At 39.0% G+C, this 18,082-nt stretch overlaps 1 protein-coding gene across 6 annotated transcripts in view; it reads right to left on the reverse strand.

Moving 5' to 3' along the window:
* Positions 1-18,082, reverse strand: part of SSBP2 (single stranded DNA binding protein 2) — a 312,515-nt gene that overhangs the window by 188,334 nt on the left and 106,099 nt on the right. For all 6 annotated transcript variants that reach the window (XR_006281434.1, XM_038402458.2, XM_038402454.2 and 3 more), the window contains exon 4: positions 16,313-16,397. Coding sequence is in view for 5 of the 6 variants with exons in the window: in XM_038402458.2 (XP_038258386.1) it covers positions 16,313-16,397 (85 nt within the window). In the remaining variant the exon portion in view is untranslated. The remainder of the gene's footprint in view (positions 1-16,312; positions 16,398-18,082) is intronic.

Below are 18,082 nucleotides of genomic sequence, written 5' to 3' on the forward strand. Positions count from 1 at the left end.
GGAGATGGAGAACAATTGATCACCGTCCTCTTTATAACAGACTTTAACATCTTTAAAGACTGTCATCAAGTCCCCACTCCATCTTCTTTTCTTAAGTCTAAACACGCTCAGGTTGTTTTTTTTAACCTTTCCTCATGGGTCAGCTTTTCTAAACCTTTTATCATTTTTGTTGCTCTCCTCTGGACTCTTGCCAATTTGTCCACTTCTTTCCTAAAGTGTGGCGCCCAGAATTGGACACAGTATTCTAGCTGAGGCCTCACCAATGCCAAGTAGAACAGGACAATTATCTTCCTTGTCTTACATTCAATTTGGGATCCACTAAAATCCCGATGTCCTTTTCAGCAGTACTATCACTTAACTAGTTATTTCCCAATTTGTAATTGTCCATTTGATTTTTTTTCCTAAGTGTAGGACTTTGCACTTGTTTTTATTGAATTTCATCTCGTTGATTTCAAACCAATTCTCCAATTTGTTAAAGTCATTTTCAATTCTAATACTGGCCTTCAAAGTGCTTGCAACCCCTCTCACTTTGGTATTATTACAAATTTTTTAATAAACAATACTCTCCACTCCCTATCCAAGTCATTAATGAAAATATTGAATGGAACCGGATCTGGGACTGACTCCTGTGGAACCCCACAAGATATGTTCTCCAAGTTTGACAGTGGACCGTTGATAACTACTCTGAATATGGTCTTTCAACCAGTTGTGCACCCACCTTATAGTAATTTCAACTTTGTTTCAAAATTTATTTTATTTTTAATTTTATATTATACCCATTACCTAACCAATTAGAATACCAGTTAAGTGGTCAGTTAGCATAACAATGAACAAACCGAGTACAACTACCTATTAAAATACCAGTAACAATACCAATTATCAACGTAACCAGCTTTACTTGTAGTCCATGCTATGACTCATTTCCCCAATTACCCAGTAAGACTTATAACTAAATGATCTTTAGTCTTACAAATTTAATGAAGAAATATGAAAATAAAACATTTTCATAGTGTGTATGTTTATGTACCTACAGATGTACAATGCTCCAACACACACACACACACACACACACACACACACACCCTGTATAAAAGGTACATTAAACTGGAGTTAACGTTGAGTACATATCAGTATTTTTAAAATATTACAGAGATATTGTAATTATCCTAAAATAAGTATTACAATCTCAGAAAATTCTAAGTTAAGGTTAACTTAAGAGAAAATAAAACATGCTAAATTATGGAAATCACAATTGTGGCGCCCAAAGAAACTTAACTCTGTCCTGTAGAGACACCAGGAGGAGAAGACAAAAATCTAATGCGTCTATAAAAGTCAGTTTAATGTAATCTGGGACTACAAATGCTACTATACCATAACTACAAATGTATAATTATTGCACAGTGTCACGATAGGGTAAAAGTTTCCTTGAGGTTTTTGAAATATCTTACATGAACACTCAACAAGAAACCCAATGAGAAGGCTACCGTGGGATATTATTTCTAATGATTTAAAGGTATGCAGTATCAGCTTTTAGCCAGATTCACCAGGACTCTCAGGATACTTTACACCAGTGGTTCTCAAAGCCGGTCCACCGCTTGTTCAGAGAAAGCCCCTGGCGGGCCGGGCCAGTTTGTTTACCTGCCACATCTGCAGTTTCAGCCGATTGTGGCTCCCACTGGCCACAGTTCACCGCTCCAGGCCAATGGGGGCTGCGGGAAGCGGTGTGGGCTGAGGGACGTGCTGGCCACCCTTCCCGCAGCCCCCATTGGCCTGGAGCGGCAAACCATGGCCAGTGGGAGCAGCAGGTAAAGAAACTGGCCCGGCCCGCCAGGGGCTTTCCCTGAACAAATGGCGGACCGGCTTTGAGAACCACTGCTTTACACCACTCTGGAACTGTATAATGCAGTCAGTATAATGGTCAGTTTCCCCAACTCCTGATCTCCACATTGCCCTACATCTCCCAGTTTTCTTCTTTGACCTATTCACCCATTTTCCCCTATATACATACACCTTCACTCCTGTGCCTCACATTTTCCTGCTCACATGCACTCAGTTTCCTTCTCCCGTCCTACCTGTTGAGTATATTTAGAGTAATAAGTAGGGTGTTTTTTTAAAGAAATCATTAGAATTAACAGTATTTTGCCAGTATTCTTAACAAGAAGTTTCTTATTTCAACAGGGATGAAGAAAAACATTCTTCTACAGAGGAATTCCATGAAGAACTTCCCTCTTTCAAAATGTCTGCAATCTCCTTTTAGTCTCAATGAGAATGCTGAAAGTGCCCTTTAACAAAATTGCCCTCTTTCAAAATGACCACTGCCTCTCAATGGTAACAATGGCAATTCAGCAAGCTGCCCTCTAGAAAGATGCTGGCTCCAAATGCAGTGAGGGATCACCATTTAACTCAAGCTAATCAACCAATTTACTTGTAAATTCCCAGAAAATTCAATCTGTACTCAAAGAGTAAATGGAGTAATTTTAGAAAGAATATGCCATATCTTTTACATGTAACAGAATGGTTGAATCCCTGCTATAAGTGCAAAATTCAGCACAACTTTAACTGTAGGACTGTGCATCCATAAAGAGAGAAAAATGTATTTGGATTTGTACAATACCAAAACCTCCTTGCATCAAATGTTAATGTTAAAATTTCTGACTTTTATGAATATAGCATCTCAATCACAATGCTACCAAACATTGTGTGAGAATGGTGAGAAAGACAAAAATCACCCCTTCTGCAGGGAAACTCTTGGGAGAATTACCGGGAGGAGGATTCCCTCGTGAAATTTTCTCACAAATAATTCTGTTGCTGGATGGGATTTGCCTGGACAACAGGTTCAGGCCCACAACTTGGCAGATCTCAGCCTTTCTCCTAGCAGCATAGGGCCATTTACACTAGCTTTACAGGCCTCTGTCCAAACCGACTCCTTGGCAATGAAGTTTCAGGGTGTCTCCCACTGATGCATGCCTTTGGAACTTCCCCAGAAAGAGCTGCCAGCCTAAAGGGGGCATCTCACAAATGGGACAGCATACAAAGTTGCAAAAGCATACAAAAGTTAATGAAGCTTAGGGTGTATTAAAATTGGGGGTAGATTTACCATAGATATCCAGAGTGTGGAAATGGGGGTGGGGGGTAATTGGCATCTGTACTTTAAGTTGTTTAGTCTTACAGATAGGAAGTCTGGGTGAGGGGTGCTGCAGAAGCCTATGTTCTGATATGCAGAGGCAGTTGGGTAACTGTCCAACTAAATAAAGAGGATCTATTTCAAGCACCTTGCGCCTAGAGCAGTGGTTCCCAAACTTTAACAACCTGCGAACCCGTTTCACTAAAATGTCAAATTTCACGAACTCCCTCCTAAAAATGAATATTTCCAGAGATTTTCTCCTTTACCTAAGTATAAATTATAAAAGCAGTGATCTTGGAAATATAAAATTTGTTTTTATGACATGCTTATTACACACTATTTATTATTTATTATTATCTATCATTACCGTATTTTTATTACATTATGAAAACAGCAACACTCTTCCAAGATCTCACTTTCATAGCTTGTATCACTTTGAATAAGCCTGTTATAAGACAAGGCTCCTATGTTTCATCAAGGAGTATCAGATGTGAAACAGCATGAAGGTATTTAAGAAGCCAACTCAAAGAGTTTCTCCTACACAAGCATTCAGGTCTTGAGCAGTCCAGGCAACAACGCACGTTACAACAAAGTTTAAACTTGTTCTTCATAATAATTTTAAAAACAATACTAGCTGCCTATTTAATTTTAAAAACAGCAAAAAATATCGACCTCCCTTTCCATTTCTTATAAGGAGTCTTGAAGTGTAAATCTCCTCAGTGTGATAGATATGCTTGCTTTGATCTGCTTAGCTCTTACTGTATTACAAAAGTTTGAGGAGTACTCCGCTCCACCTAAAAATGAAACATGACAGATGTTTTCAACCTGTGAGTATAAAAAGAATTAGTCCTTGACAGGGCAATTAGAACTTGTCAAGCAGTGGTAGTCCAGAATGAAACTTATGGAGAATGGATAGTGCTCTGACACTATAGACATGATTGAGAATCCAAAATATCACAGGAAAAGAAAGCTAAAGCTGAAAGGCTCACAGAGCTTAAACTCATGATGAAGCAAGAACAGTTCATGGAGCTTCATGTGCTGTGATACATAGCGTAAGGCAGGATAATACACAGGATATGGAAAAAGATGCAAGAAATTAAATGGATTGCAAACTCTTGCAAAGAGATGTAAATACCAGCAGCGTGTGCATAGCATGGACAAAGAGGACAACAGCAGCACTGCTAGTTCAGACCAGTGTTTCATAGAGCAATGAACACCATTGCAGCAGAAGATGAATGGACTGCCAACCTGAAAGCAAATGGGACATATATTAATTTTAAGTTGCACACTTGTGCATAAGCCAATGCATTGCCAGAAACAGTGTTATTAACACCAAAAGAAAAGCCACAGATAGTGAAAAGTAAAACTCAGGACAAACAATGTTGAGCTTATCTCTACTAAAGGAATATATGAATTAGATGTATGGGTAAATAACATAGTAGAACAGATACAATTTGTAATAATATCTAGGGAAAGAGCACCCATTTTTGGATTAAAAATATGTCCACCCTTGATCACATCCAAAGGGTGCACTCACTGACAGGATGGGAGACCAAAACAACTGAGGAACAGTGTGAGGACATCTTCCAGAGAATAGAAAAACTCTCAATAGAGTACAAAATACAGTTGAAAGAGCCCAACTGCCACCCAACATATGCCCCTAGAAAAGTTCCCCTCCCCCTAAGACAGAAGCTAAAAGGAGGAGACGGATAGGGTCATAGGCTCTGGGAATCAGAGTGAGTAGAAGAACCAACAGAGTGGGTACACTCGATCATTACAAGAAAAAAACCCAGCACTTTTCACATAGGTATTGTCCCAAAAGTATTAAGTAAATATGTAAAAGAGGAACATTTTCCACTACCTACAAGGGGAGAAATTGTTGGGGATATAGCTGAAGCCAAATATTTTTCTATGCTGGATCCATCAGTAGGGCTCTGGCAGTGCATAGAAAAACAGTGCACACATTTGTGCACATTCAACACCCTGTTTGGGAGACACTGTTTTCGCAGACTGTGTTTGGGTTGTATTTGGCACCCAAGGTGTTTCACTGGAAAATACAACACATTTTTGTTGGTATAAACTCTAGAGAGGGTTCTGCAGTTTACATAGATGATGTTTTGATCTGGGAAAAAAGATAGAAGAGCATGAGCCAACACTCCAGGCAACTCTGGAAAGAACAAGAGATCTGCGCTAAAGCTAAACAAACAAAAATATAAATTCTGAGTAGTGGAAATAACATATCTGGGAGAGAAGTGAAAAAAGCAAGATGCACAGGCAGATCACAGGAAGGCTGAGTCCACCAGCAGCATGACTGACTCAACACACAAGGAGAGGACACGAAGTTTTGTTGGAATGGTGAACTATGTAGGGAAATTTGTACCTACTCTAGCGCTCACACCAGCAACCTGAGGGCACTACTGTTCAAAGATGTCCAATAGACCTGGAACACAAATCTTAAAAAAAAGAGTTTGAGAAACTGAAGGAATTAATTGATAAGGCCTCAGGCCTGTGGTTGTACGACAGTAAGTGTTAGTTTAAGTTGTCCACACACCATCTGCAAATATTGGTGCAGTCCTCTTATAGCAGTATGGTCAAAACAGGAGACCAGTGGCTCATGGGCACTAACAAAAACTGAGTGTCAATATGCTCCAAAAGGAGGCTTCAGTCTTAATGCATGGCTGTAAAAAGTTTCGTTTCTTTATTTATGGAAGGCTAATGTTAGCTGAAACTGACTACAAGCCATTGATAGCTATTGTGACAAAGGGCCTGGCAACTATTGCACCAAAAAATACAGAGATTATTTTTTCAGTTAGAAATATGTGATTTGCAAATTGAATACAAACATGGAAGTTATTTGGAAGTTTCAGACACACTCTACAGAGCATTTGAGAAAAGTGCAGTGGAGCAAAGTCCAGAGTCAGACATCATACATGTTAATTTGATTAAAAACCACCTGCCTGGACTTCTATAAAATGTGGACTGTGATTGTCAGAACAACAGCTCAGGATAAAAACCTGCAGAAATTGATTAAGGCTATCAGTACAGGGTGACTAGAACAGCATGTTCCCAGCTGCTATCACCAATTTGCCAGGGGTGGGGGTTTTCAGTCACAGTTGGAATTTTGGTTAGACACCACCATGGAGATCCCTACGGTGTTACTGAAAACTGTTAAAAAGATACATGAAGGTCATTTAGGAAAAAAATATCTCAGAAAGGCTAGAGAGATTATATACTGGCCTTAATGAACAATGACATTGAGGAAGCTGTCAAGGCTTATAGCATGTGCCAAAAATACAGATCAAATGAAGGAAATGAGCCCTCATCTCGGTACAGAGGAAAAATTGGCCCCTGGAGCCACGTAGGCATAGATGTGTTTACACTGACTGGAAAAAACTATGTACTTGTTCTACACTATTATCCTCATTTCCCTGATACACCTTTATTAGAAGATACTACAGCCAAACAGGTGATTGTGCAAATTAAATGTATTTTTGCTAGATATGATATTCTGGCCCTCTCAAACAGAGGGTATTCTATAAAATCACTCAGGCACCAACATTTGTATTTCTTCATCTTTGAGTCTTTCAGCAGCCATCATGAATAGTTAGTTGCACATGTAAGTATCCCACAGACATGTCACCTAGTAAGAAAATTAACTTAAAGGGGGAATTCAATACCTGTTAATGTTATTTTTCCAATGGATGAGGGCAGTCACATGTGAGTAGACAAGAGAACGCAATGAAACTAAAGAATGTCCAAGCACCTATCCAGGTTTTCTTCAGGTTTTTTTAGTTTCCCAAACATATATTTAAAGGCTGGTAGGTGAGACACATCTGCTTGAAATGAAATTGGTCAGAAAAAGAAAGGAATCTCACTCTAGCTTAAACTCAACAAAATTTATACAAAAATAGTAAAGTGCAGTATTTTAGCAGTGACTGTATGTAAACAGTTAAAAGGACAGTATAAAAGTCACATTGATGATGCAAAGAGAATTATAACAGTGAAGAAATACCATTTACAGTTTTAAAAAATTGTCTGTTCTCCAAATGGACACTGTCAATCTCTAACTGGATGGAATCTATGTAGCATTCCTTCCATTCAGCAGAGCGGAAGCATTTCTCAAGAACACAATCTAGAAGGACCCTGTCAAAAGCTGAGGCCATAGAAACACTGGTAGCCAGTAAAGTGAACGAGAGAGAGAGAGAGAGAGAGAGAGAGAGAGAGAGTGTGTGTGTGTGTGTGTGTGTGTAGGAACAATCTGTTTCATCTTGTATTTAGCTGTGACACTCTGAGTAAGTTTCCCAGACCTGAAGAAGAACTCTGTGTAAGCTCAAAAGCTTGACCCTCTCACCGATGAAGTTGGTCCAATAAAACATATTACCTCACCCACCTTGAAGGAATTTATGTCAGTCTTCCAGATCTCTTCTAGGGAAGAAATGCCTCTTTCAGAATAGGAGAGAGCATTGCGTATAGTGATATGGCCTTTAGCCATTATTGAACAAAGCAGATGTGCAAAATAAGCAGGCCCCCCACATATTCCACAGCCACAAAAATCACACCTTGCCACAGAATTGTACTTCAGAATCTCAACTTTCAATTAAAAGAAATTTAGTTTGTAGCCTTTATGGTTGTGGAGATAATCTTGAAAACATGAATCAAACATAAAGTGATGCAGGGTTGTCTTCTAAAGTGTGCAGAGTTAGTTCTGAGGAGCATGATCTGTCTCGTTCATTTCAGTCAGGGCTCCATGTACTCCATGGCCATAGAGTTTGGCATTTCTTTCACAATGACACTGAGTTCAGTAGTTTCTCTGTGGAATTCACCATTTTGCTGCAGCCAGAGGCCTGATATTTTGTTTTCTGTCTCTCTGCCTGTACTTTCCTCTTGTTCTCCAGATTCCTCACTAAGGGGTATTAATATGTGCATTCTACATGCACTGTTCCATTGAGATGGACAGCAGGGAGCCAAATCTGGAGTCCAATTTTCAGCCAGGAAGCAGGGAGGACCCAGAAGTGTTGGATGGCCAGCGAGGCTGCCTGGAGAACAACACAGTAGCAGAAGCTGGGGAAGCCAAGAAAATGAGCTGCTGAAGCTGGCTACAAGCTTCCTCCTCCGCTGGTACACATAGGAGGCAGAAAAGGAGGTTCTGAAATGGGCTGCCTGGAAAACATTGTGACTGCTGAGACTCATGGAGACAGGTCACCTGAAGAACACAGCAAAAAAAACAACCTCAAAAAATAATAATTTGTGTAATTAAGCGTTAGTTTGTTTTATGTCAATGAAAAGTTTCAACTATTTTCAATCAATTGAGTGTGCATTTGGGTCGGAAGGAAGGATAATTTATGAAAATAGAACAAAGAGGTTCTTACTGCAAAATCCAGTCCCATTGTGCTGTGGAGCAATGGAGTTTGAGGATTATGATTATCACTAGTATACATTCTCTGATTCATTTGAAGAGCACTTCCTCATGGATCTTTCCTGATACAAACATGTACAAACTCATAAACCCCAAAATTCTTTGTAATGTTTTTGAAGGAATACTTATATTTATGGTCCTTTGGGAATCTAATGAAGAGATGTGCCTCTTAGTCTCATTGAGAGAAGGACACAAAGAAAGCAAGAAAATCTCCTGTTTCTCACGGAAAAGAGTTGTGTACTTTAAACAAAGGAACAATGTGGAGGCCAACTTGTCCTTATGAATACTAAGCAAGGAGATTGGTAAAACATTTCAGGCAAGCAGACATCATCCATAATAGCAACTAGAAAATATGTTTTCTAGCATTAAGAATTTAAAAAGCAATAGCCTACATCCTACTTGGGATGGAAGAGAGAATGGCAACAGTCTTTAACACTCCATTCAGCCTCCATGTAAGGTAATCTGCATGATACGGGGCTTAACATTAACTAAGACTCAAAAGAATCAGTTGGAAAGGACGTATTCGTTTATGAGACTGTAAATTATTTGGGGGCAATTACTTTGTCTTTTTCTTGTTCTGTACAGGATTTAGCATTTTACATTTTGGGGCAATGTAAAAATCATAAATACTCAAACCCAAAGCAGAAGCCTCGTTTGTCAAATTGCTGTTGAGGAGACATTCATCGAACCTAAGAGGGAAAAAGAAATCTACAATTTTACTGTGGCCATTTGGTAGTATTAATAGATCTCTCTTTACAATAGAGCGTGGAAGAAATGTCATTATGATAATGAACAGAGATGCAAGAACTTTTGGACCGCATAAAGATCTCAACACTTATGTTAGAAGACCATCTTGAGATGAAGGGAGCCTTTAATGTGTCAGCCTATCAGGTCCAGGGTCATGGAATCAAGGTGGCACCTGCTTAGCTCACCAGGATACTGCGGTACTATGTGCACAACCTAATGAAGTAGAACTTTACAAAAGAGATGAAAAGATCTACATAGGAAGCCATAAGGGAAGGAAAGCTCACTCCTCAAAGAAGACTAATTTTTGGCTCAGAGCATTCCTACAAAGGATTTTGTGTGTGCGCGCAAGATTTCTAGAGCAAAGAAGTTTTCCTTTACCCAATAGTTAGCTGGACTGGCAAAGAAGCTTGGGGCTTTTAGTTCCCTTTTTCTGGTTCAGATAAGCTACTATTGCTGAATTGCCTGCACAGTTTAGCACTAGTTTTCTTGTCTGAGATACCTGGATCACAAACAAGACTCTTCTTATGTTTCTTTTTTCAAGTATATTTACATGAAGCTTCAACTAAGGGCAGAACCATTTTCCTTGATCCAACACGTACAGTTCCTGTGACAGGTTCGGTCACAGAGACCCCCTTGGGACTGTCACCTGATATGTTGAGACTACCTCTGAGCCCATTTTCTCTGCCAGTTTGGGCCTTCAGAACCCTGCCTTGTTGAGCCAGACATGCTAATCTGCTGCAATACAGACCCAGGGTCTGACCCACACCCCCAAAGCTGCAGACTTAACTGAAAACGGCTTAGCAAGTGATCCTATCTCTAGCACCCAGACACCCAGCTCCCAATGGGATCCAAACCCCAGATAAATCTGTTTTACTCTGTATAAAGCTTATACAGGGTAAACTCATAAATTGTCCACCCTCTATAACACTGATAGAGAGATATGCACAGCTGTTTGCTCCCCCAAGTATTAATTACTTACTCTGGGTTAATTAATAAGCAAAAGTGAATTTATTAAATATAAAAAGTAAGATTTAAGTGGTTCCAAGTAATAACAGACAGAAAAAAGTAAGTTACCAAGCAAAATAAAACAAAACATGCAAGTCTAAGCCTAATGCATTAAGAAACTGATTACAGATAAAATCTCCCCTCAGAGATGTTCCAATAAGCTTCTTTTACAGACTAGACTCCTTCCTAGTCTGAGCCCAATCCTTTCCCCGGTACAGTTCTTGTTAGCTACAGCTCAGGTGGTAACTAGGGGATTTCTCATGACTGGAACCTGCTTTGTTCGGTTCCACCCTTTATATAGCTTTGGCACAAGGCAGGAATCTTTTGTCTCTCTGGGTCCCCACCCCTCCTTCTAAATGCAAAAACCCCAGGTTTAAGATGGATTCCAGTACCAAGCAACATGGTCACATATCTTGTGAGACTCCAAGCCTTCATTCTTCCTGGCCTGATTCACAGGAAGGCTTGGAAGTAAACAGAGCCATTTACAACCAATTATCCTAGTTGATGGGAGCCATCAAGATTCCAAACCACCATTAATGGCCCACACTTTACATAATTACAATAGGACCTCAGAGTTATATTTCATATTTCTAGTTTCAGATACAAGAATGATACATTTATATAAATATGATGACCACACTCAGTAGATTATAAGCTTTGTAAAGATACTTTACAAGAGACCTTTTGCATGAAGCATATTAGTTACATTATATTCACATCATTAGCATACGTTTATAAAATCATATGGAGTGCAACGTCACAGTTCCATTGGACTTTTGTCTCTTCAAATGAGTTATAAATGAAAAAGCACCTAGTTAGACCTTGACTTTGTTAACTCAGAAACAAAAGTCTCCAATTACAAATCATAGAGAAAAAACAGAACTATAATATCCCTTTTAGATAAGAATATGAAGATGCTGTAAATATCCACAATCAGTTTAAGTATGGCCACACATATCTTATAGTTAAGGTTAATTTTATTGTTTCTATTTAGTTGATCTCTAGTAAATAAGATACACATCATCCTTAGTTGTGAAAACAATTCTACTTTGAGGATCACCTCAACCTCCACAAAAAGAATGAGGAGTATTTGTGGCACCTTAGAGACTAACACATTTATTGAGCATAAGCTTTCGTGGGCTAAAACCCACTTCATCAGGTGCATGCAGTGGAAAATACAGTAGGAAGATATATATATATATATATATATATATATATATATATATATACAGACAACATGAAAAAATGGGTGTTGCCATTCACACCATTTTTCATGTTGTCTGTGTGTATCTATCTATCTATCTACCTACTGTATTTTCCACTGCATGCATCCGATGAAGTGGGTTTTAGCCCACGAAACTTATACTCAATAAATGTGTTAGTCTCTAAGGTGCCACAAGTACTCCTCGTTCTTTTTGCTGATACAGACTAACACGGCTACCACTCTGAAACCTGTCAACCTCCACAGATGGCCATGAAAGATTCTGTAAACAGCACTTACTCCACTTACCAGTCAGACAAAGTCAATTTTCATTATTAATATAATCAAAATAGAAATGATTAAATCATAAGTATTTCTGGAGGTATAGGCCTTACTTTATGTAATATGGGTGCTGCAGTATTTATACATCTATATTTTACAAATATATACATATACTGTACTGGAATACATATCAAGTACAGTGAAAAATATTACATATTGGAGATATATTCAGTTACCTTCCTCCTGCATCAAATGTTTTAAAACCTTTTTCCTGTTTCTTAAAAACCAGATTCAGAAAAAACATATTAGATTACCTAATTCATCCTACTAAAGTACATGTTGTTAAAGATGGATTCTCTGGGATAAGAACCAAGGACCACTCACACCCTAAACAAGAATCATTCTCTTAGATCTACAAGGTACATACCTAAGAAAGTGTGAAAAAACAAACAAACCTTCTGTGGCTTTGTTGTGCCTAACAACTAAAGTTTTTAGATATTACACATATTCTATTACTGAATACCTGTATTACAATCCACTGTAAGGGCTCTGATGTTATCAAAGCCTTTAAACTGAACCACAGCCTTGAATTCTAATATTGGCAATAAAATGTTCTTCACTGAGCATAAAATCCTAGCCTCCTTGAAGTCAATGGTAAAATTCTAATTGGGGCAGGATATTTTAAAACATTTGTGTTTAAATCTATTGCACCTAACCTATTAGGCTATATTTTTCCACGATATCATTGCCATATGCTTCAATATGTATATACAATATATTTGTAAGAATTTAGAATCTAAAAGTAGATTCTAGACTTCAAAGTCATGTGTTGATATAGTGCATATAATTAAAAGCAGGTGAAACATAAAAACAGTATTGGTCCTATTATATATCATATTTATAAGTACAGATAGTCAACTTCAGTTGTGGCAAAAATCAGTGAAATATGAGATTCACATTTTGTCACACTAAAGGCTGCACACATCCCAACGATATAGGTTAAAAAAATCTTACAACAACTAGTTATCCTTGTTATACTTCATGAGAGAGCGCAAGTTATAGTAGGTAGTAGCAATAACAGGAAAATGCAACTATAACACAGGCACTGTCCCATAATAAACATACCTTACCTGCAATAATTCTATCACCTAGTTATTAATCATGTCATTTTACATCTAAAACTGTAAAACAAATCTCTGTTTTTTGCTTTGTGTTTTTTAAGGTACGGAGACTCCAAAAAGCAATCCATCAATCTCAAATTAAATACTGATTGTAAAGCAGGCTAGACATGGAAAGGATGTGTGTAGGTCCTGCCCTATGCTGGTTGGCATACATACAGGAGCCTACCATATGTCTCCCTTCTTCCTTCCCTGACCTACTTCCAACCAGACCACATACACAGTGACCTCACTAGCCATACAAATATACATCGGTTTCATGCAAAAAACTTATTTGATTACTTTTTTGATATTTTTGAATGATGACACTGAACAGCAGACAAAGCAAAATGAGCAATAAGACTGAAAAGCAAACAGAATAATAGGCATTATAGCATTATAGAGGTAATGTTAAAACAACAAAACACAAAATTTCTTCCTAGGTATCATTTTGATTCATCTACTGAAATCATCTCACTGTGCATTTCCAAGTTTAGCATCAACAGTGAACTCTTTAATAGGAGATCTTGAAGAAACTTTCATGAGCTTAAGGGGCTGTGGACTCCAACTCATTTTCCATTTCTCAATGTGAAAGTATCCTTCACTGAAGGTATCTTCTCATCACTAACTTACGTCTAAGATTATTTCACAATTTTTAAGAGTTTCAAAAACTTTTCACTTCTGGCACATCTCCTGTTATGATAGTATAATATTTTACTATATTAAGTTTGTCACTCTAGAGGCTCTGATCTCCCCAAATTTACTTCACTGAACTCTGTTCCCTGCATTCCACCTGTTATGGGATGTCCCACCCACACAAGGCCTGAAGGGGTAAATTAAGGCAATTAACCTATAGGCTGCACCTGGTGGAAAGCCAGGGTGAGCGAAGGCCTAACTGCTGATGAAGTTCAGCTGTGGGAACAGCTGGTCAGGGTTTATAAAAAGAGGAAGTTGGCAGTAGATGGAGAGCTGTAGAGAAGTGAGCCTTCAGTCACAATTCATGATACAAGGGGGAGAGTAGAAGCCTGAGAAAGTCAGGATAGGAAGCAGTCAAGGGAAGGAGCAGTAAGGTCCGAAAGCCATAAACCTGAACTTCTGATTTGACGATCCCTGGATTGGAACCCAGTGTAGAAAGTGGGCCTCGGTTCCCCTACAAGCCACTGTGGGAGTGGCGCAATCAGCACAGAAGTGGCGATGGAGACTGCCTGACACCCTGGAAGGGGAGGACGACTGACTTGGCTGGCGGACTAAGCCATGAGGAGAGGCTCTGCAACTCCTGACAGTGAGAGAGGGGTTGCAGGCCAAGTGACTGAGAAATGGACTGACCGACTACAAAATAAAGTGCAATGGAGCGCAAACAGTGGCGAGCTAATTCCCCAGATGAGCCACGAGAAGGCGCTGCCGAGTGATGAGTAGAGCACACACCTGTTACACCATAGGAAAAACTCTCCTCCAGAGGAGGGGGATTAAATACTATTCTATTAACAGGAGCTACAAACAGCAAACGTCAAAATATTGTGCCCGTAAATAAACAAGTACTAAAAGCAGAAAAAGGAGCTTACATTACAGAAATTTGATCTACTTACAGTAGTACATTTTTTAACAATTCCATTCCTCTGAAACACAATTTACCAACTCAGCTAACTACAATAAATACATGGCTGGGTGTTTTCCCACAATTTTATTTTTTGCTTTCTCCCCATTTTTGTATTGCTCATGAAAGGTGTGGGATTGATAGCTCTGAAGACTGTTGCCTTGTTATTTGTCCACAAAACAAGTACAGTCTGGACAGCTGCTGTGCAAAATTATTCATGCTGTCCTGCTAACTGGCCTCAATCCTAACCAGAAAGGACAATTTAAAGGAGTGATACAAGCATGATGCCCATTTATTCCCAAATCTTTTTTGCAGAAGATGACGGTTAGTGCTAATTGCTACACAATTTCCTGTCAACTAGTAACAGAACCAAGATCACCTCTAGTTAACATACTACAAGATACTAAGTAGTCATCAGATGATAACAATTTGGGACAACATGCAAGATTTAAATGGGTAACCTAGAAGTTAAAGGCTCTTAATCCCATGATCAATCTTCTGAGCCATCCATGCCAAATTCATGCTTATTAGACAATCTGTAATAACAGTTTACTTCACAATTATTTCAGAAAATATAATTCCACACAAAAAGGTAACTGAAAGTAATGATTTGACAAACTGAAAAAAGCCTAAAGACACTCTCACTTAAGACTAATACCCTGGCCAGATTTTTGACCCCACTACAGCCTCTTTGTGTCACTCTGGAGGCACATAGGGGCTAGAAAGCCCTCTTAGCCAGCCATCAACACTGATGACGTAGAATTGTCACAGTGGCTCTACTCCCTATCCTCACCCCAGTATAAGGGATGTGGCTGGAGAAAAAGGAACATGGGTGCTGCATTCTGTATTCTGGCTACCCCAGCTGCTGGCACAGCTCTTTCGGGCACAGGCAGGCAAAGTAACTTTGACCAAATCTGAGGCTGCTTTAAATTGTGCCAGGAGCTGAACCAAAGGGCCTCAAAAGTCACACACAGCCTCCTTTCCCCCTTATTCCTCCTGTTGTCTTGCTCTACTGGATCAGGTGATTCAGCCCCTTATATTTACCTCACTTCATAATACCTAGTCTAAATATTGTAATATGATATGCTTCTTTAAAAGGTGAAAGGACATTCTGAGGATTTTACTTCCTTTCAGGATGCAAATGTCCAAAGAACAATCTCATTCTAAGGCAGGGGTGGCCAACCTGAGCCTGAAAAGGAGCCAGAATTTATCAAAATACATTGCCAAAGAACAACAGTAATACGTCAGCAGACCTCCATCAGCTCTGGCCCCCCGCTCCCAATGCCTCCCGCCCACTGGAAGCCCCACCCCCTGCTTCCCTCCCTGCACCTCCTGGTCAGCTATTTAGCGGCGTGCAGGAGGCTCTGGGAGGGGAGGGAGAGGAGTGAGAGCACTGCAGGCTCAGAAGAGGGGGCGGGAAGGGGTGGAGTGGGAGCAGGGCGTGTTGGAGAGCCAGGGGTGGAGCAGTGAGCACCCCTTGGCCCATTGGAAAGTTGGTGCCTGTAGCTCCAGCCCCAGAGTTGATGGCTATACAAGGAGCCGCATATTAACTTCTGAAGAGCCGCATGTGGCTCCGGAGCCACATGTTGGCCAACCCTGTTCTAAGGCATCTATGGAAAGCAAATCAGAGTACTTGAGATCAGGAAGCTGTAGATCAGATATTCCTTCTTTTTTTGAATCACTACTGCCCAGAGATTTTTCTTTGAATATAATAATCAGACATACAATAAACCAAATACAGTAATATATATACATATATATATATATATATATAAATATAACTTACATAATCATGAAAGGCTTTAGCTTCACTTGAATGTTCACATGTTTCTCGTCTTTCTGGAGCTGCACAGTAGAGATCCCAAAATACACTACAAGTTAAAAATAATGAGTTATAAAAATAGCAAGGAAATAATTATAATATACTGACCTTATATCTATATCTATAGATCACCTTCTGCCAAGGATCTCATAACTCTTTATACATATTAATGAATTAACCCTGATGACAGCCCTGTGAGGTAAGAAAGCACTATCTTCTGATTCTCTGAGGTATGTAATGATGTGTCCCATTAAGGCCACTATAGTTTAGTCCAAGAATATCAGTACTGCTGCAAGTTAGTTTAGAGCAATGGCTGGAACTCTATATTAACCTTCTATCTTTGTGTGTGCCTACATTTACTTCCACAAAACACTAGTGGGCACAAAGAGGCGGAGACTTGTCCAAAGTCACACAGTAAGAAAGTGGGGATAAGAACAGGAATAGTACCTAGATCTTCTAAGTTGCTGTACTGTGCCTTAACCAAAAGACAATAAAGCAGCATATATATGGGTAAATGTAAAAAGTGGGAAAGAATACCATGATATATAGTCTTGGCTTATAAATAGTGAAAAAAAGATTGTGATGCCTTTAACAGGCCCTTTTTACACTTTGGAAAGGAGCACTGTTTAAAAATAGTGTTAAAACAGAGTTTATATACTTCTCCCTCTGAACTGTTTTTAACAGGATTTAGCCAGCTGTATTCACTGAATAAAACAAACAATGTTTACATATAGTGTTTGAGGTATTTTATGATTGCAGTCTTAAAGTCCCTGGAATCAAAAGATCTGCTATTTATTAAAACATTTTAAAGAATAAAATCAAAACTGAGTTTTATTTGGCTGATCTCAGACATATGTGTTGGAGTTCCTCTAAGATCTCTTTCACTCGTTTCCCCAAGAACTCAGTTCAACTGCAATCTCATTATTTGGGTTCCTTTATTTGGCATACAACAATGCTGCGCTGCGTTTATCTGACTCAAGCAAAGGAGGTGGGTATAGGGTGTACCACAAATCCAAAGTTACACTGTTTTATGTTTCATCTTATGTTTTCTGTTGTAAATGGTTTCCTGAGTACCCCTTATCTTAGCTATCTTTTAGCTTTTTGACCCATTTACCTCCCTAATTCTGTCTCCCAAGAAATGAGCCCTCACCCATAGCCAACTATTCATGTCAAGCCAGACCTACTCATGTCAAGCCAGTTTAATTCCTTAGATTTATCTTTTGGTCATCATGCCATAGTTCATAATTTAGAAAACAATTGGTGTACTGACAATTCCACTGCAGGCAATCACTATTAGAGATGAACCAGAAGCCAGGAAGACATAAGGAGCAAAGTTTCCTTATAGAATTTCAGACACAGAACTCTAAAAAAAACAAAACATTTGGTAGTGATTATGCCACTTTGCACAGTTATGTACTTATTACCTACTTTTCTGCGGCCAGGTAGAACTACTATGTCACCTGTAACTTCATCTTTTGTTGTCAGTAATCACCATGATTATCCATTCATAGTATATATATGTATATAGCAGATGTGTCTGGAATCTCCATACAGATACAATTCATCTTGGCAAAACAGCAGTTCCTATGAATTGTGTTTTCATCTGCTATTCCAATATTAAACTTTGGGATACTATATATACACACAGACACATAGATACATGTAAGTAAGTGTGATCATATGTGAAAAAGTATAAGGCACTCATGTGGCATACCTGTCAGAGATAATGGGCTA

Source organism: Dermochelys coriacea, chromosome 5, assembly GCF_009764565.3.
Source record: "Dermochelys coriacea isolate rDerCor1 chromosome 5, rDerCor1.pri.v4, whole genome shotgun sequence".
NCBI lineage: Eukaryota > Metazoa > Chordata > Testudines > Dermochelyidae > Dermochelys > Dermochelys coriacea.